At 51.0% G+C, this 19835-nt stretch overlaps 1 protein-coding gene and 1 long non-coding RNA gene across 8 annotated transcripts in view; one reads left to right on the top strand and one right to left on the bottom strand.

The window, feature by feature from the left end:
• Positions 1–2348: 2348 nt before the first annotated feature.
• On the bottom strand, positions 2349–5099 carry LOC139042322 (uncharacterized). Its single transcript, XR_011498934.1, has 2 exons — positions 4965–5099; positions 2349–4537 (listed from the first exon to the last, which is right to left on the bottom strand). It is a non-coding gene; the product is annotated as an uncharacterized lncRNA (long non-coding RNA).
• Positions 5100–5108: 9 nt separating this feature from the next.
• SPG7 (SPG7 matrix AAA peptidase subunit, paraplegin) overlaps positions 5109–19835 on the top strand; it is a 33434-nt gene continuing 18707 nt past the window's right edge. For 5 of the 7 annotated variants that reach the window (XR_006521467.2, XM_070500206.1, XM_070500202.1 and 2 more), the window contains exons 1-6: positions 5144–5362; positions 7107–7209; positions 8669–8758; positions 15370–15611; positions 18382–18521; positions 19585–19687. Coding sequence is in view for 6 of the 7 variants with exons in the window: in XM_070500206.1 (XP_070356307.1) it covers positions 5186–5362; positions 7107–7209; positions 8669–8758; positions 15370–15611; positions 18382–18521; positions 19585–19687 (855 nt within the window). In the remaining variant the exon portion in view is untranslated. Of the gene's footprint in view, positions 5363–7106; positions 7892–8668; positions 8759–15369; positions 15612–18381; positions 18522–19584; positions 19688–19835 lie in introns of all 7 variants that reach the window. The other 2 variants (XM_014836564.3, XM_070500204.1) reach the window with 2 other exon arrangements.

A 19835-nucleotide genomic window follows, 5' to 3' on the forward strand; every position in this document is an offset into this window, starting at 1 on the left:
CACCAATGCCCCCAAAAACTGGCCCCCAGAAACTCCACCCACCTGCCCCTCTCACCCCTCCTTCTTCCTCTTTCCATCCTCTTTACTTTGGGGTCAGGGACAGCTCTGGTGTGTCTTTCCCGTCGTCTGCATCTCTCCCCCTTTCTTTTGACCTATTTTTGTCCTTTCTCTTTTTGTTCTTCATTACAAAATATCCGGGATGGGCTAGCAACCTCTGAGGACAGGGAGTTGGAAGTTCTGAGCGGAGGAAGGCAAGGTTTTCTTTAGCAGGCAGATAGAAAGGGCCAGAATGTCTGAGAACGCTTGCTGTCACTGTCTCTTTTCCTCATTAGACTGTGGTGGTCTGAATTCAATGTGGTTCCTGGGAACTTCTCCACCACTGATTTGCTGAAAAACCATAATGGCCACAGACCTCTAGGGTCCAGGACCAGCCAGCCAGTGAACACTCTGTGCCTTAATGGAGGCCAAAGGCCCAGGTTGTCCTCCTTCAGGGACACAGCACGCTCCATCCAGCCCAGCGAAGTCGAGCCGCCTGCCGACGGTTGCTGGCTATGGATTGTGGAGTGGGGTACAGCCAATCCCACCACTGGCGACATCCTGAGATGAGCAAATAGAGGATCCTGTGAGCTTCATGGCGCATTCAACTTTCTGGGGGACCCTATGCAGACAAGTGAACCCTTTCTTGCTTCAAATATCTATCGCTCCCTCACAAGGAACCCTGGGACCAGAGATACCAAGCTAGTGACTTTCAGGAACAGGCTGTAAAGTGGACATCCAGACATGGTCCATCTTTCCTGGTAGCTAAACCCAGATGAGGTTCTGAACCTGCCTTGGGAGTTGAGGAGGAACCCAGGCCTCTGGAGTGATGACTCCCCAGTAGCTAAAGGACCTGGATAGGCAACCCCAGCTAGGATGGACACAAGTCCAATGTAAATTTGCATCATAAGAAAGGGGTTGGCTCATGATGCAGAAATAAGGGGTCCCACTTCAGTGACTGGACCTAGGGACGCACACTGGGATGTCTCGAGTCCCATCGGTACCTTTGCTTCTTCACTCTTGGTGTGGCCTTGTCCTCTCCAACCACAGCTGGCTTCCCCCACCAGGTGGGGAAGGTTCCAGCAGTACCCTCAGTTCATCCTTCTACTCCATGACCCCAAAGGCAAGGTCCTTCCTCCATCTTCAAATAAAAGTCCTAAGGAAGGACTTACTGGGGTTGACCTTCTCGTTCCTGAACAATCAGTGTGATTAATGCGACACTGTCAGGGCTGGGACCACATGATCAGGGGAACGAGGAACTGAGGAGATGGGTTTTGCTGAGCAGACCTGAACAGCAGATATCTTCTACAATCATCACTGTGATCAGCAGCCTCCAAGCTGGCCCTCACTGACCCCTGCCCCTTGTGTTCACATCTTTGGATGTCCCTGCCGCATGGGACCATGTCATGTGAGCAGCCCCTTGCAGAGTCCACACGATGAGCTGAGGCCTCAAGTCCGCAGCCAGGTGAGGGCGTCTCCTTGGACGCCCATCCTAGCACCACACAAGCTCCGAATGACCACAGCCCTGGCTGTCACCTTGACTGCACTCTTGTGAGAGCCCCAGAGCCAGAACTAGCCTGTCATCTACTCCGGGACTCCTGACCCTCAGAAACTGGGTGAGATAAACATTGTTTTAACTTGCTAAGTTTTAGGATAATTTGTTACCTAGCAACGGATAGCTGATACAGTCAACAGGAGTGGTTAAATAAATGAATTTGGTATGTGCTGTCCAGAGCTTAGGGAGTTAACATTATGTGGAGAGGATACAGACCCTGCCCTTTCGAGGTCCCTCCTAAATATCTATTCAAAATCCCACCTCCAACAGTCTCAAGAAACAGCAAGGGAAACACAGCTCTTCGGTCACGCACAAATTCCTGTACAGGTTTTTGCTAGTAGAAATGGACTTTTCATCCCTTCAAGGATAAGATCTGTGATCATGAATCTTCTACATGTAATGAGTAAAATCCAGTTAGCGAGCGATATGAGATGAAATTGTTTCCCAGAGAGATCTTTAGGGCCTGGCCGGGTGGTGCAGCAGTTAAGTTCACACGTTCTGCTTCAGTGGCCTGGGGTCCACGGGTTCAGATCCCGCGTGTGAACCTAAGCACCGCTTGGCAAGCCATGCTGTGGCAGGCATCCCACATACAAAGTTAGAGGAAGATGGGTACAGATGTTAACTCAGGGTCAATCTTCCTCAGCAAAAAGAGGAGGATTGGCAGCAGATGTTAGCTCAGGGCTAATCTTCCTCAAAAAAAGAAAAAAAGAAAAAAGAAAGATCTTTAGTTTAGAAATAAAATTTACCAAAATTCAAGGAGATGAACGAGTTTATTCAAACATTCCACAAAGGAGTATATTTTATAGAAGACATCCTAATATTAGCCAAATATCTATAGACTAGGTCCAAAGGCTTCAAAGGCCAGGGAAGCGTGGAAGCAATTATGCTTTTAAACAAAAATTTTATGTTTAGTTGCTGCAAAGCTGCCTAATTTTGGAAGAAGCAAATAATTATTTGCTCTGATATAAATAAAAAAGCCTAGATCTTAAAATAAAAAATGGCCCAAAAGACCAACTTGTCTCCAGACTGCTAAAGTACTATTCCTGTTTTACAGACGGGGTGACTGATGGACTTTCCAAGAGCAGCTGGCCTGAAGCCCCTCGGCTGACAGTGAGCAGGAACAAGAGCCAACGCCTCCTCCGTGCTCAGGAACAAAGGGAGGAGTTCAAGGGACAGACGCCCTCTGCTCCTGTCCCCTTCCCACAACCCAGGCTAAAAGGGCAGCCCTTCCATACCTCCTGAGGCTTCACTTTGCTCATGGATCTTGGCACCTAGTGTCAGTGCAGACACCAAGGACACACCCTGACTGGTGGCAGTGCAGACACCTAGGACACACCCTGACTCAAACCAGGAGTTCACTGTGAGATTGTCTCTGAGTCAGTTAAGGGAAGCCCCGCTGAAATGTCCTGACGTGCAGAGTTCAGAGAGTGGAGGAAGTACAAATGAGTAAACAGAAGTTAGGAAGTACAGAAAGAACAGAGAGAGCAGGTGACAGAAATGGCTGAAAGTGAAGCTGACATCCTGGCAGGAGATGATGCCTCTGAAGTGGGGCCTGAGAGCCAAGGGAGGCCTGGGGAGCCAGTTGTCCTACAGACCATCCCTTCTAGGGGCCAGGTCATGGGGCATCTGAATCCTTAAACTAACCCCTATTGCCAAGAGCACAGGAGCCTCCCTCTGGGCCACTGCAGAGGGGAACTGGAGCAGGGTGGGTTCATTCAAGCTCACCTCTCACCTGAGGCCTGGAACACAGCCAGCCTTCAAAGCACACTTGTTAAATAAATGTTTCAATAAATGGATCAATAGTCTGTTTTCCCAAAACCTCATTTCCCACAACATCCTAGGAATAACTCACAGATATGAAGGGCTGGCTTCCCAGTTGACAAGTTGCTCTCACATACTTTTATTGCATTTTATCTTTACAACAACCCTATGGGAAAGCCAAAGCTGACATTAGCCTCATTTTGCAGATAATTGTTATCCCCATTTTGCTGATGAGAAAGTTGAGGCTGGGAGAAGGTCATGACTTGCTCAAGGTCATAGGCTGAGAAGGACAGAAGCCAGGGTTCCTTCCCCAGAGGCTTGTCATTCACCCTGCACTGTTTCCAACTGAATGGCCGGGCAAAGAGGTTCGACCACAGTAACAATTTTATCTCAAACAATAGTTAGAGGATTGCATCTTGTACTCTTCTCCAAAACATGCAAGTATGCTAGAGGCTTTGAGTCACAAACCCTCTGAGCAGAGTGATGAGGGAACAGGGGTGAGGGCGAGGGGCCTGGTCCCTTCCTGTCAGGGTGGTGTTGCACAAGCTTCTAGAGGGTGCAAGAAACCACAGGGAAGTTTGCCTACAGTCACAGTCACGGGACCGGTCTGGGGAGAGTGAGGGCAGGACACAGCCAGCCCGAAGGCAGAAAGTGGGCGGGACAATCTAACCAGCGACAGAAAAAATCCTGGAGGAGGAGCTGGGGAGGACGAAATGACTGTGAAGGAAGACTGCAGGACGACAAGGCAGTTCAGCCGTGTAGTTCGCCTGGCCCCGGCTTAGGGCTGCTCCCTCCACGAACCATCCACAAATAAGGACCTCACAAAGGCACCGCTGCCTGAGAGCTGAGGACCAGTAATCAGGACACTTCGTTTAAAAAGTGTCCCCAGCCCTCTCTGGTTTCAGGGGAGGGCGGGGAGGGCTGCAGCGTCACCAGGTGACTGTTGCAGCAGCGCATGGCGGGGGCGCGGGCCGGGAACCAGTCAGACCGGCCCTGAAACGCGGTCCTCGCTCCTTAGCCGCGACTTTGGACAGGCGAGTCTCCCTTTCCCGAGTCTGTTTCGTTGCCGGTAACGCAGTTTTTAAAGACGTTTACTTCGCAGAGTGAATATGACATGAGTGTTCGGACGGAGCCGGGCACCGGGGCGCTCTCGGCAGGACTGCTCACTGTTACGGTCACTCGCCGCTGGGGATTCGGGGAAAACAGAAAAGCACAGAAATAAGCGTCTGTCACACGTCCACCCGGCCCGCCCTTCCAGCCCTCGGCGGCCCCTGAGCTCGGTGCCGCTCCGGCCCTCGGCCCTCCGACCGTCCGACCCCGTGCACGGACCACCGACCGCGGGCACGCGGACAGGCCTGCGGCCTCACCGCCGCCAAGACCAGGCCGGGCCGGGGTTGTGGTGCGTGGTCGGAGTCGGCGTTAGGGCCGGGTCGGGGGTCCAGGCCGGGGTCTGGCGCCCGCTCCCCTCGAGCTCCCGGCTCTGCCCCGTGACCCCGCCTCCGGCCGAGTCCTCCCCAGAGCTGGAGGGCAGCCCGGCGCGGGGTCCCGACACCCTCCCTCCCGGGCCCGCAAGGTTGCAGCTCTAGTCGCGGCGCGCAGCACGGGACGGCACCTTCCTAAGCCGCTGGGAACCCCAGCAGGACTAGGGGAGCGAATTGGCTGCGCGGCTCCGGAAGCCGGTCGCAGGGACCAGAGCCTGGGCGGGGCCGATCGCGCAGGCGCTGAGGAGGCCCGGATGACGCAAGAGCCCCAGCAGCGCAGGCGCTTGAGGAGGCCCGGAACACGCAGGCGCGTGGGGAGGCCCGGCCGCGTAGGCGCCGCCTCCCGGCCAACATGGCGGCTGTGTTGCTGCTGCGGCGGGCCCTCCGTCAGGGTCCGGGCCCGGGTGCCCTGCGGGGCCCCTGGTCGGGCTGGAGCCCAGGCCTCTCCGCCGGGGCTGGGAGGAGGTGGGCGTACTTCGTCCACAGGCCTCCGATGGGCCTCGCCGGGGCTGGAGGCCGAGCCCTGCAGGTAACCCCCGGGCCTGGCCCGGGCCGGGGCCCGGGCCGCGCGCCCCGCCCGACTCGCGGTCGGTGGGCCTCGGCGGCCGCAGGTGTAAGCCGGGCGAGCTCCCGCCCAGGCGCAGCCTGGTTTCCGGCCCGATTTCGTGTGGTGGTGTTTCGACCTGTCTTCCTGGCGTTTCACGTCGAGCCTCGCGAGTGCCGCCCGGTTCCGGCGGAGAACTGTTGGGCCCGGCTCGTCCGGGCAGGCTCGTCAGGCTGCCTCCTGGCCTGGCGAGCGGCCGGCTCAGGGCCGTGCAGCGCGGCCCGGGTCCACGCCCGCCCTGAGCGCAGACCCGGCGTCCTGGGCTTTTCGGTTGCTTCCTTTCAGCCCTCTCTTAGAGCTCATCCTGCACGTTTTCGGTCGTCGTCCATTATTGTTGTTCTATTTTACCGTAACTTGAGAAACAGTTTGAATTATAATCGTGTTCTGGGTTACTGGGCACTCTGAACCTGAGGGCGACTGTCGGTATATTACTTTTCTTTTGGCTTTTTAGTTCTCTTGAGAAGGAAAATTATAGTTTATAATCTTTAGTCGGATTTTAGGCGTATCCTGTGAACGTAAGGGCTGCAGTAGGCAGTTCACACATTCTTTGGAAATCTAAGCAGATTACTTCATCAATGGCTATAACAGTAATAAACTAAAGTAACCTGGTTTAAACCGTGTTTGGGGCTGACTTTGAGAATGACATTTTTCTTTTTGCTGTATCTGACGCTGATGTTACTCGTTTATTGGGCCCAGTCCACACTCTGTGGCCCCTCCTTATGTGACTGCTGGTAGTTGCTGAGCCAAGAATAGTAGTATTAATTAAATGGGACAATGATTGTAGAGACCAGGAATTTTCACCCTGTTGCTAACGGGAAATTGCACGTGACGTGCTCCTTACCAAATAGCATTGTGCAAGCTGTTGGATTTCTCCATAGCAGGAGCCCAGCAGGGGTGAGTTAAGGACAAAATTAAGAATAAGTAAATAAATAAAACGGATGAAGAAACTACCGACACAGAGATAGAAAAAATTAGACTGTTGATCTTAAACACATTCAAGTGAGAAAATGCTCATCTTGAGGAAGATTGGCCCTGAGCTAACATCCACCGCTAATCCTCCTCTTTTTGCCGAGGAAGACTGTCACTGAGCCAACGTCTGTGCCCATCTTCCTCTATATTATGTGTGGGATGCCTCCCACAGCGTGGCTTGATAAGAGGTGCGTAGGTTCGTACCCAGGATCTAAACCAGCAAACCCCGGGCCACTGAAGTGGAACGTGCGAACTTAACCCCTGAACCGCTGGGCTGGCCCCTGAAAATAGAACTTTAGAAATATAGACTAGTAATCTGCTATAGTACCTGAAATGTTCTAGAAGGAGCAAAGGGTCTAGGAGTCACTGCAGCCTCTGCTAGCTGGTCTGCTCCTTGTGTCCTGCAGGAGAGTTGTGAGCTCCAGGGCACAGAATGACAGCCAGTGCTCTGTGCCTTTAGTTCAGCGTTTCTTTGACTTGCTCACTTTTGACGTTTTGATTTTTTTTTCTTTTTTTTTTTGATGTTATGTTAAAACTTTGAAGTAAATGCTGAGACTATAACTTCACATTTCAGGGCAACGTAAACATTACAAATAAATATCTCTGGACTTTGAGAAAAGCATTTGCAGTGGGGAACTAGTGCACATCGTTTGTGTGCTGCAGTGTTGGCGTGACTGAGCCTCGCTCTCCTTTTTTTCAGAGTTTGCGGTTGCGACTGCTCACCCCCACCTTTGAAGGGATCAGTGGATTTCTGTTGAAACAGCATCTAGTCCAGAATCCAGTCAGACTCTGGAAACTGTTAGGTGTGTATCTTTGGAAAGACAGAAGTGACAGAGCCTGTGGCATTTGTGAATAAATGAGGATAACGTCGCTGGTTTGACATTGACAAGATACCAAAAATCGCTGTGAGGACATTTGGCCTCTGTTTATTGTGAGCCGTTAGAAGCTCTGAAGGAAGTTCATGAAAAGGAAGATCATCTGAGGTCTGAACAGGCCATTTTTGCTTATTTTTGAGTCATCTTTTTTTTTAATTCCGGTGTATAGCAGTAATTGGGTTGCTTGAAGATTTTTCATGTTCTCTAGCTGTCTCCAAGAATGCTCAGTAGAGATCCACAAAGTGGCTCTGTGTGTTTTACATCCAGAAGGTGATCAACAACGGCCTACACAGAATTTGTGCGCGCAGTAGAGTTGCACCATCTAATGAGACACTGACATCCTGCTGTCTCTTGACCTGAGGTCAAAGCACCTTGAGGATTGACGCCTGTAATTTTACTCCCTCCTTTATTCAGTTGGAACACGGAAAAAATAAAATCTTCCGACTCCTAATGTGCATTCCGCAGCCTGGTGCCCACATGTGGTCAGAGACAGCTCTGACTTGGTGGCAGCGTGCACATCTGCTATGTTTTCTCGTTTAAATCTACACGTGCGCCCAGTGGCACACACTCCACCCTCCAGACAGCCTGATCCTGTGTGGTGGCTGTCCAGGTAGTCTCATGTGTGGTTCTGTTAGTGTCTGTGTAGAAAGGTGTGGTGCCGTCATGGTTGTGAGACGTTTCCCCCCATTTTATTTAATTTATTTATTTATTTTAAAGATTTTATGTTTTTCCTTTTTCTCCCCAAAGCCCCCCAGTACATAGTTGTATATTCTTCATTGTGGGTCCTTCTAGCTGTGGCATGTGGGGCGCCGCCTCAGTGCTTTGATGAGCAGTGCCATGTCCACGCCCAGGATTCGAACCAATGAAACACTGGGCCGCCTGCAGCCGAGTGTGCGAACTTGACCACTCGGCCACGGGGCCAGCCCCCTCACCCCATTTTAGACTGATTTGGTCAGTTCTTAGACAAGACAATCTTTTGTGAGGAGTGTTAATGTGGGCCTGTCTTGGTAATGGTGGCAGTGGGTCACTGCCATTGCTGCATGTGCCAAAGCCACTTGTGTTGTTCATTTGTTTAAATTCAAGTGCCTGTATATATTGAAGGGTTATTCTCCAACAAACTTGTGACACTTTCTCAGATTTATGTTCATAACTAATTTTTATTCCCTCATGTTGGCTAATTTAAATTACAAACATGCTTAACTTCATAAGTTGAAGTAGTTTATTATTCTATAATTAGTAAATACCATACTGAGAATGATTATCTCAAACTTCTAAATCTTCTGCATGTAGGTTTCAGTTTGCTTTGGTCATTTGAGAACCTGCTCTTCTCCTTCACGTCCCCTGGTTGCAGATTTTGGTTGTGAAACATTTTCCCTATTCCTTGTAGGTGGCACTTATTATTTTAACACCTCAAGGATGAGGCAGAAGATGAAGGACAAGGGAAAATCCAAGGGGAGGACCCCTGAAGATGATGAAGGTATGTCTATGATGTTTTTAATGTTGGCCACCCTGGTGGTCTTCATGTGTGTCTTCTAGTCTAAGCAACAGGAGACCCATCTCAAAGGGAGGGCAAGCCCAGGCTCTTGTGTCTCCCTCACCCTGGGCACACCTGCCCCCAGGCTCTCGTGTGATTGCTGGATCCTTCCTGCCTGTCATTTTGGAGACGCTTCCATCAGCACCTGTGTCCCCTGTCTGTTAGAATGTCTGAAGGCAGGTGGAGTTTCTGTCCTCTGCATTGAGAGGGTGAATCTCGGATCTTCCCTGAACTCTGAGTTCTGGGTGGAGAGGAAGGCACCAGGACTCCTTGGCTGAACCCATCCCCATGCAGTTGAGAAGCCGCACCCCAAGGCGAGGGTGGTACAATGTGTGGCCTTGAAGAAGGAGCGGGACAGATCACTGGTTGTACACGCGACCACCGTGTGCCAGTTAATTCCTGCCCCAGCCTCCAGCCCCAGTTCACAGTGACCTCACTTGTAAATCTTGCGTCTCATCTCTGCTCTGGAATTAGGATTAGATGATGGTGTGAAGGGTGAGGGAAATAGAAAGGTAAGTTTGAATGGAATTGACCTTAGAGATAAAAGCTGGCTGCTTAGAGCTAATCATGGAAATTGCTAACCTTTATAAATGATTGCAATGTGCACAGCACCCTACTAAGGGATTTATATATCTTCTCAATTAATTCTTTCCTCAGAATTACCCAGCTACTGTTCCCTTCTCATGCCCGAGGACATGGGATGCCTGCTGTGTGCTTGGTCTCGGGAGGGACATGCGTGGAGGAATGGTTGTTTTGTCAAGGAGCTCCCTTGTACTTGGGTCCTGATTTTGACGTGGCTGCTGTGTATTGTTCGAGGAAACCTGAGTAGGGGGCCCGGAGGAGGGCTCAAAGGCCAACCGTGCTTAGAAGCACAGTTCCTGGGAGCCCCAGATGCGTAAGGGTGAAGGCAGCCTCAGAAGTGCTCTGTCGACCGGGCCCCTGGGCCCGCCTCTCACCAGAAATCAGCACGTGGACTGACTCCCACTCGCCAGCCTGTCTTTCTGGAGGATGCTTCCACTCGGAAGCTGAGTGGGGACAGGCTTTGGGTAACTGGTAGGAGGACTTTTTTCCCAGGTCACAGTTCAGACATGTTTTCAGGACATGGCGACTGTGCTTGGCTCCATTGTGAACGTGGAGCTTCAGCCCCAGAGCTCACTGGTTTTCGAGAGGTGCTACATTTCCCGGAAGCTTATGTTTTCCACTCTTGGCACCTTCACTTTGAGGTTGAGAGGGTCAGTAAGTTTCCATCTTAAAGCTCTTTAAGGACAGGTCTTAACTCCCGGAAATGACATGGCCATTGGTTGGTTCAGCATAGACATTTCTGGTTTCAGGCTCAGTGTGACTCCATCGTGGCTGTCACAGGGAGCATTGGTGCTGGCAGTCAGTCAGTTGTCGTCACCACCATGAGAGCTCCCCAGGGACCCAGCTGTTCTTTAAAAGACTTCTGAATCTTAATGTGTCACTGTCTTGACCTAATTTCTGAACTTTCTCCATGTGTTCTTAACCGTTTCACTGCATGGCCTTTGACTGTAGGTATTTTTCTTTATTTTGCCTACGATTTCAATGGTTTTGTCACTGGTTATAGGTCTCATACTTAATACATGTTTTCATGTAGATTTACTTTGCAAATTATACTTCCTCTGTTGTCTAGGGGGTGTAGGGTTGGCAATCCCCGTTTTCACGTAGGCTTCTAGGCCTTGTGCTGACTGGAAGGTGCCATAACCAGGTTCAGAGGAGGAGTTTTCGGTTGTTGAAGGAAAGCCCAGTTAAGGGTCCTCTGAGCTTGTTCTGGCTCACTTGTGTCTGCTCAGGTGTTAAAGTAAAACTCCAAACCCAGCATCTGACAAGTAGTGCTCTGCTGAATAATAGTAACTTGTAGCTTATGACTGTGATCTTAGTTTTCACTTAAAGCCGAGTTTTTGAACATTTATATCTTCATATTCTAAAATATGTGGTATGTTTTCAAGTGTGTCATTCATTTCAGAAATACTCTGAGTTGGGAGGTTTTTGGGGCTTAGAGGAATAGGATGAGTGCTTGATTCATTAGAAAATATTAGCAGAGGGGCTGGCCTGGTGGCGCAGTGGTTAAGCGTGCATGTTCCACTTCAGCAGCCTGGCGTTCGCCGGTTCGGATCCCAGGTGCGGACATGGCACTGCTTGGCAAGCCATGCTGTGGGAGGCGTCCCACAAATAAAGTAGAGGAAGATGGGCACGGATGTTAGCTCAGGGCCAGTCCTCCTCAGCAAGAAGAGGAGGATTGGCAGCAGATGTTAGCTCAGAGCTAATCTTCCTCAAAAAAAAAAAAAGAATTAGGAGAAAACATAGGGGAATATTCCTTATTTTGAAATGGGAAAGGCCTTTCTGAATTAAAAAGAAGTGGAGGAGGAAGGGCTCCCTGTAAAGAGGTGGGTGGCCGAAGCTGTGTTGCCGTGTGCCTTGAGTATCAGGCTCCAATCACTCAGGCCTGCACTCGGTGATTTCTGGAAGGAACAGCCACTTCCTTCTTACAGCTCCTGGCACACCGGAGCAATTGCTGGAGTTTCCAAACAGCCCTTTGTGTTCAGTGCCTCCTTTGTCCTTGAGAAGTGGGAATACTTTCTGAGAGGGAGTATCCTCATCTCCCTCTTCAGAGTTACTCTGCAGGCGATCACGCTCAGGATCAGGCTCAGCTCCACAGGGATTGTTAGAAAGAACTGGATTACCACTGCATTTCTCATAAGTTCTTCTTCGCCGTGCTCACACTTGGAGTCAGTGGGGTTAATTTCTTCAAGAAGGATTTCTGGGAGTGAAAACCTGGGACAGCTCCCACAGCTGTTTCCTTGAGATTCATCAGCATCAGTAATTTATTTGTCTTTAGGTGGCTGATCAACTGCAGCAATTGACATCCCTCCCTCCCCCCAAAAAAGGGAATTTTGGCACCAAAATTCCCCAGTGGTCCTGCAGGCTGCTGTCCAGTGGGTGGACAGTCTGACAGCTTAGGAGGCAGCAGCATTTCCTGGCACCTCTGGGGACAGCATGGTGTTGGGGACTCGGGCAGTAGAAATTGTTTCTACCCTCAGCTGTCTCTGAGCTTGTAGTTCCTGTAGGGAGACTAAATAAGTGTCTGAGAAGTGCGCAGGAGGAAAAACACCTGGTGTTGGATGGAGAAATGCAGGCGATCCAGCGGACAGAAGGAAGGCCGTTTCGGCAGCTCAGTAGCGCTGGTGTCCCCAAGGGATGCTCACGGGACTTCTGGGAAGGAAGAGGGTCTTCCAGGTAGAGGAAGCGTCTTTTCTATCCGGAGTGCTCAAATGCCGTGTTCTGTTTAGAATCTCAGGGTCAGATTTTGTTTCATCTCTTACGTCTCAGAAATGTTCCTTGTCTTAACCAATCCTGTAAGAGTGCATCCATGTCTTCCCTCACTGTTATCTTTTTTGTTTTTTGGGCTGGGCTTATAATTTCATGATCACTACTACAGATGTGTTTGTTTAGCTCTGGTTTCCATGGGTTAAAGTTTCGGAAGTAGAATTAGTGAGTTATGGAAACTAAATGTTTTCTTTGCTCTTGATACACCTGGCCAATTAGCTTTCAGAAAGGATTTCCAGTTTGTACCCCCTGAGAATGAGTGTGGGGCCAGCTCACTGTACCTCCCAGGCCTGGGTGTCTGGATTCTTCCACGCCTGGCCCTCATTTAACATTTGCACTTTGTCGTGTGTGTGCACTGTCGAAGCGCGTGTTTGCACACCTTTGTACCTGGGTGTCCATTGCGGGGACAGACTCCTCTTTCTGCGGCCCTGTCCTCAGGGGTGCTTTGTTGGTCTCCTTTGTGCCTGGGGAAGAGGACTCAGGGTGATTTTTGGCTGAGAAGCCAGAGGAGGATTTATTGAAAAACAGAAACTATTTTACCCTAAGACTCCAGTGAGCTCTCCCGGAGCTTCAGGGCAGTGACCACTCTAGGTGGAACTTGTTTCTCCTCAGCCTGCAGAGTCCAGTACAGAATGGGGTGTGTGGCCCCAGTGGGTGATGGGGGCGGCCTGTAAGGCGGCAGCTCTGTGTGTGTTAGAACGCCTGGCTGGTGTTTATTCGAAAAGAGATGGATTTTGTGAAGAGAGCAGAACAGGTGTTTATTGAAGCCCAAATCCAAGCTGTCATTTTATTGTTTTTAAAAATTTTTGTTATAAGCACAAAGCTGTCTTTTATTTAAAACCAAGCTGTATCTTTTAAAAATCATAGGCCTGCTTCTTGTTCTACGAACAGATGCTTGTGAGTCATAGAATTGTTTCAAAACCTTTTTTACGCGGGAGTATGATGGGCACATGGGCAGAGTGGTGAGGAAGGGCACAGCTGTCACATCGCCTGGGCGTGAATTTATAACTACTTCTCTTGAATTGTGGCCACCCAGCCAGGATCACAGGGACTTGCTCACATTCAGTGTCTGAAATGTATCCCTGCTTATGTTGAGAGTCAGGTATTGTGATCACTGAAAGCTCTGAAAGGAGATGTTTGTCTTGCTCACTGAGCCTCACTCTGGGCAGCGTGTTGTGGCTGTTGGAAGGTATGGTGACTGTCAACATTGTTAATTAGCAAGATTGGAAATTAAATATTTGGAACAGATGGTCTCTAAATTAGCTACTCACCTGCGACCATGTTTGCTTTCCAAAATAAGTGGTAGCCTTTATTGCCTTTTGTGAATATGAGTTTTAAATATTAGATATGTTATTATAGTCTATTAAAAGATACCATGCTTTCTAAAATGTGCCTTCATGTTTTCAAAACGATTGCTGAGACAGCTTTCTCAGTAGGTTTCATTTTGAGATGTTTTTTAGTTCTTTATTTTTTTGTCTCATGTTTTCCTTTTTTTCCTTTCATTTTGTGTTTTTAAGCTGGTTTAAAATGCTTTTGAATTCTTCTAAAGTGATTGTTGGAGAGGAGGGTGGTGTGTTTGTGGGGACTATATCTCCAGGCCGTACAGAAAGGACAGTGAGGTCCAGCTGCACGCTTGTCCTTGGAGAAGCGACCACACGGGCAGCGTGGTGTGGACCTCCCACCCCAGGCTTTGGGCTGCCTCTGCCTCGGTCCCGGGCCCTCTGTGCTCCTGTGAGTGTGTTTCGCCCTTCCCCCGAGCACACCACGAGTGTGTTTGTGCACGAAGGATCACACGATTGTGGGGAGGATGAGTAAATGGTTAAAGGTCTGGTTGCTCCGATAGGTCTGGGCCCATCCTGGGCAGAAAAGGTGAAGGACTGTGCGTGCCTTTCTCAAGAGGCGTCATTAACAACAGCTCTGGTAAAATCTAGATGGAGTGTTGGGAAGGACGGGCCCACACTGCACAGGCAAGCAACACATGTAGTTCCAGGGCCTCCTGGTGTGTAAATGGAGGCACCCAGGTGGGTGTAAGGGCTGGGGGGAGGTGGGCTGCTAGGGGAGGTGGGCTAGTGAGACCATGTAAAGTGCTGGGCCAAAAGCACCACGTAAATCAAATTCACCTGCCCTCCATCCCTAGTGGAGGAGGGGCTTATCTGATAGGTGGGTTTGGGAGGAAGACTGTGGCCTGACCTTGGTGGGTCCCTAAATCCCAGCGCAGCTTCAGGATGCTGTTTTCCATCTGTGCTGTGGGCGCACGTGCTCCTCGTCCCTTCCCCAAGCGCTTCTCCCTGACTTCCCTCCTTCCTGGAGTCTGCTTGTGGTGCCCATGCTGAGTGTTCCTCTTGGGATTCCTGCACATCCCTGCTGCACTAATCCCCCACTGCAGCCTCTGTCTACTGCCTGCTGAAGCCCACTTACCTCCCCCAGGGGCCGTGTCCTTCTGTCTCAAGATCAGGGGTTGAGTCTTGTGTCTTTTTTTCATCCCCTAAGAACTGAGCATGAAGCTGTCTATATCCTAAGTAGGGTATTGATAACTGAGTAAGGTGGTTGAGGGGAATTTATCTGATGGTTCTGATAAAGAACTGATTCTGGGAACATTCTAGAATTAAGTGGTCCCCAGTATGTTTCTATAGACTAAACAATATCTTACGTCTTTTAAATGTACTATTTTCAAATGTTATTGTGATGAACGACATACAACTTATTTGAATGTTACTCATTCTGATGAATAACAAGTTCAGGATAGGTGGTTGTGGGTTGGGGGAGGGCAGGTGTTGGTGAAAGCTATTTCTTTGTTATTGATAACTTACACATGTGCCACAAATGCTCTGCTGCCGCCACGTGGTGTCTGGTCACACCTGGAGAGCCTGACTTCACACCAGCCTTGGGTCTGCTGTGCTTTCAGGGAAGGCTTGACTGTCGAGCCGCATCGTGTGCTGGTCCTGGGGAGTTTTTGACTTTAAAAATGGTTTCATGTTATCTAAGCAGGTGGGACCTTAGTACTTGGTATCTTGCTGACCTCGATCAGCTGTGAATAGTATTTGTCTTGAACCACTTTGTTGAAAAATTGGCCCAAATGCAGGATCCTATAGGAGATGAGACGCCACTGTCTCAGTGCTGAGCTTTCCCGACGAAAGGAGGTATGGTGCAGAGGGCGGGCTCCGGCCTGCGGCCCATGTCTAACACTCCCTCTGCTTGCTGTCTCACAGAGGAGCGGAGGCGCAGGGAGAGGGAGGACCAGATGTACCGTGAGCGGCTGCGCACCTTGTTCGTCATCGCCGTTGTCATGAGCCTTCTGAATGCGCTCAGCACCAGCGGGGGCAACATTTCCTGGAACGACTTTGTGCACGAGATGCTGGCCAAGGGTGAGGTGCAGCGGGTCCAGGTGGTGCCCGAGAGCGAGGTGGTGGAGGTGTACCTGCACCCTGGAGCCGTGGTGTTCGGGCGGCCTGTGAGTGAGGGTGAGGGTGTGGGCTCTGTGGTGCAGCCACTCGGAGGGACCTGGGGGCTCGGGTGCACACCCCTTTCCAGGCAGCCCCTGCTCGCCCCATTTGTTTGACTGTCATGTTTTCGGTTTTCTTGAAACAAGATGTGAGTATCTCCATTCAAAGGAGGACTCATTGAAGGCCTTTGAATGGTGGCCTTCTAAGATGGAGGTTGAAACAGGGGAGGCAGGGTCGTCTCCAGACAGGAGCTGGGGTCTGCAGCTGCTGTGGATAGAGGAGGAGGTGGAAGTAGTGACAGAGTGGCCACAGTGGTGACCGCTGATACTAGGGATCAAGGAGGCGGGCCAGCTGTGGCCCTGAGGTTTCCCTCTGTCAGTCTGGGCGTGTGGTGGGGTGCTGGCTGGAGCTCAGCAGACAGGGTAGCTTTGGCAGATGCAGGTGAGTTGAGGGCATGGGGGATTGGCCAAGTGGGAATCTCTCGGTCAGGGGCAGGAAACAGCGCTCTGAGAGGTGGCTGAGAGTTGGGAGTCAGGTGAGGGCTGGCCCTTGGAGAGCAGCAGGAAGAGAGGGACGGGAGGGACCCTGCTGATCTCCCACCTCAGGCACCCCCACCCCCAGGAGGGAAGCCCAGTGTGGGCAAGACTGCAGAGTGTGCGGCAGTGAGAGGTGAGGTTGCAGGTATTGCAGAGGGGTTGGGAGGGTGGGACTCCATCACAGGTGGAGGGCTGGGTATCACAGAGGGGGAGAGACTTGCCCTAGTGACAGGGGCCGAGTTGTCTGGCACTGCTGGAAAATGAGGGGGCTCATGGAGACTGGGCCCCAAAAGCTTGACCATGTGAAATGAACCACTCTCTCTAGTCTCCCCTCCTGTCCCTCTTACCCCTCCAGATCCCCTAGTAACCACGACACCATTGTTGGGCCCAGGAAAGGCCACTCTGACACAGTGTTTTCTAAAAACCCTGTCCCTGTTGACATCTCTCAGCTGCCTCTCCCTCAGCCTTAAGGGTCCAACCAAGGATCATGAATGATATTTAATTGTCGTGTTTCTTGAGTCTCCTTCCCACTTTTTGTTAGAAGTTTGGACACTGGGAAACTAGACTGGGTCACATCCTGTACCTTTCTCCACGCTGGGAGACACATCGGCGTTCTGGTTTTGACTCAGTCTGCTCACTGGGGACATGGCTTTACTCTTTTCGGTGAAGTATTCTCTCCCTTACAGCAGAATTCTGTGGCACCCCAGAGCATGCCCTGTGTGCACCGCAGCCTTTGCTCTGGTTCCTGGGTAGGGTGGAGTGGTCAGCAGAGTGCTGGTCCTGCTGGGCATGCTCGGCTGTGGGTGCACCACAGCTGCCAAGCTTCTCTTTCAGATACGATCTCGAGCATGGTGTTTGCAGCTGGGTGTCAGTTTGCAAGAGCTTGTAGTGTGGTTGGGTGATAGGATCAATACATACACTGTTAACCAGTCCAAGCTGAACTCCAGCACACTTCAGAAGTGAGGGGTGAGGCAGACGCTGCCTGGGCCTGAGTGCTGAGTGACCTTGGTGGCACTATGGGGCCTGGCCCAAGCAAGGGATGATTTGGGCCCAGGTGATGAGAGAAAGCTTTACAGAAGGAGTGCAAGATGAGTTGGCTTCTGGAATCATACATTTTGCTCTTGGATCTGGGCATAGAAAGAGAGTCATTTCTACATTTTCCCCTTCTGTGCAAATGGGTGACCCTGTTTACGTGGCCAGGCCAGATCTTTAAGTGATCGAGGCATTGATGAAGTCCAGGCCAAACATTTGGGGTCCATTAGGTTCACCCAGCAACTGAGGCCACCTCTGCATCTGGCCTTGTTACCCCATGAAGTAGAGCCTGGTTGGCCACTCTCGTAATGACAGTCATTCCACAAGAAATCTTCTGAGACTCCTAAGAGCCAGAGGGAAATCTGGCTGCTCAATCCAGATTCCAAGAGTTTGTTTGGAATCTGAGCTTAGAGCAGTTTTGCTCTGGAAAGCGTGGCCCCAGCTATCAGGAAACTGTTGCAGGAGTGGTGTGACATGGGCCATGATGGCAGAGACAGTCAGGCCTCCCCACCGAGGCCCCTGCCCTTCGTGGGCTGCTCAGACGTTTCTTCTGAGGGGGCTTCAGGTTACCCCGTGAGCAGGTCGGCTGGCTGAGAAGGGATTTCGGACCCCGTGTGGGCTCCTGGCCTGCTCTTGAGCCTCCTTGGTGAGGCCTACGTCCCGCAGGAGGCAGCACTTCCACTTCAGAAGACTCCACCTGCTCGCTGTTCCTCAGTCTCTTCTCACTTGGAAAGGTTTACTGAGGAAAAAAGAAACCCATGTAGCTGAGTTCAGATTCGGCCAGCGGTTAAACAGAAAACCTGTCTTTCTTGCCTTAGTATGCTGACCGCACGTCCCCAGTCCAGTACCACAGGCTTGTTTCTGTGTCTCTGTGAGCACGCAGGGCTGGGTGTGAGGCAGGGGCCCAGTTTAAAATGCAAATACCACCCTTCATTTTCTTAAAATGTGCCTATTGCTGCAAATAGAGAAAGAGTATCTACTGAAATTTTGTTGTAATTGTGTTTGAGAAAACTGAAAGTTTTTAGACCTGGAAGCAGTTTCCGGGGCAGCAGGAAAGCATCACCTCTGTGACCCAGAGCATCAGGATGTGACCCAGTCTAGTTTCCCTGCGTTGTCGGCACAGGATGTTGAGCGACTGTCCTCTTGTAGGTGGGGTCGGCAGTCTGTCCTGTTCATCACTCTCACGGTGTGCTCTGCTTTCTGCCCCCAGCGGCTGGCCTTGATGTACCGAATGCAGGTGGCAAATATTGACAAATTTGAAGAGAAGCTTCGAGCTGCTGAAGATGAGCTGAATATTGAAGGCAAGGACAGGATCCCGGTTTCCTATAAGCGGACGGGATTCTTTGGAAAGTATGTTGGTCATTTTTGTTGGCTCTTGAACTAAACCAGGTTGGCTTTGTGATGTGAGAAACAAACCTCAAACATAGATCTCATACTGGCCTTGCCTGCTGTTGACTAGACCCCCCTAGTGGGAGGGGAAATAAACATGAGTGGATGACGCAGTGCTGGGAGATTTGGAAATCTGTGAGCCTGCTGGAGCTTCCTGTAGTCACTTTCTTTCATTGCCTGTGGCATCTCTTAGTTCCGTGCATTGTAGGGTTGCCATTTTCTACCAATAGGAAAATGGAAGAGGTGGGGAGAAGCAGGGACATCCGGTAGGAGCTCTTGGTTCCACGTCACAGAGAGAAAAAGAGATGGATGGGCCCTGCAGACTGCTTAAGGGATCAAGTTGATCAGCATGGTCACGGGGGTTGTTTCAGCCACACGCTGGAGCCAACAATGGCTGAGACCTGTATGCGGAGGGGTTTACGTTGGTTCATGGGTGCGCACTGAAGTTCTGATGAGACACAGGGTGCCAGTGACTGGCAAGCGCTCCTCTGAAATGGTCTGTCTCTAAACTCTGCAGCCACTGGCCCCTGAGGCTCTGAGTCCCCTGAGGGTCTGGTTCATGGCAGGGAGGGTCCTCTCCCGCTGCGAGCCCACGCCCTAGGTTCACTCCTTGCTGCTGTGCTTACTTCCCTACTAACCAGAGCTGATGGACTACTTTTGAAAACGAAACACATTAAACATGAAAACCTGCTCTGGTCGGGCATTAATTGTCACAAGGCTCTAGAGGGCGGGGTGTGTGTGTAGCGTCGGCCCTCCTGGCTTCATGCCAAGGTTAGGCTCTGTGTCCCCAGCATCTCCACGCTCCATCTGAGGGCTGGGAAAAATGTAAAAGAGGATGATTGGTGAGACGGACGAGGAAACCCACTTTCATGGTCGTTTGTTCTCCACGTTGGTTTTGGCGGGAGGGGTTGCTCTTCTTGTCTTTGAGACCTCCGTGACCTCCGTGGTCCGCTGAGTCTGTGAGGCGTGCCCTCAGCTACCGCTTCCCAGTGATAACTGCCTCCCTCTCCCTCTTTCTCGCTAGTGCCCTCTACGCCTTGGGGATGACAGCAGTGGGCCTGGCCATCCTGTGGTATGTTTTCCGTTTGGCTGGAATGACGGGAAGAGAAGGAGGATTCAGTGCTTTCGTAAGTTGTACAGATCGTATCTCCCTGTACTTGCTGTCTGAGGGTTTGTGTATGTGCTTGCCGAACACGTCCCCCACACTGCAGCACACACACATGAGGAAGAGGGACCTGTCGCACAGGCCGGCCTGGAGCCATCGGTGGGCTCCCC

Source organism: Equus asinus, chromosome 28 (genome assembly GCF_041296235.1).
Source record: "Equus asinus isolate D_3611 breed Donkey chromosome 28, EquAss-T2T_v2, whole genome shotgun sequence".
NCBI classification, from domain to species: Eukaryota; Metazoa; Chordata; class Mammalia; order Perissodactyla; family Equidae; genus Equus; species Equus asinus.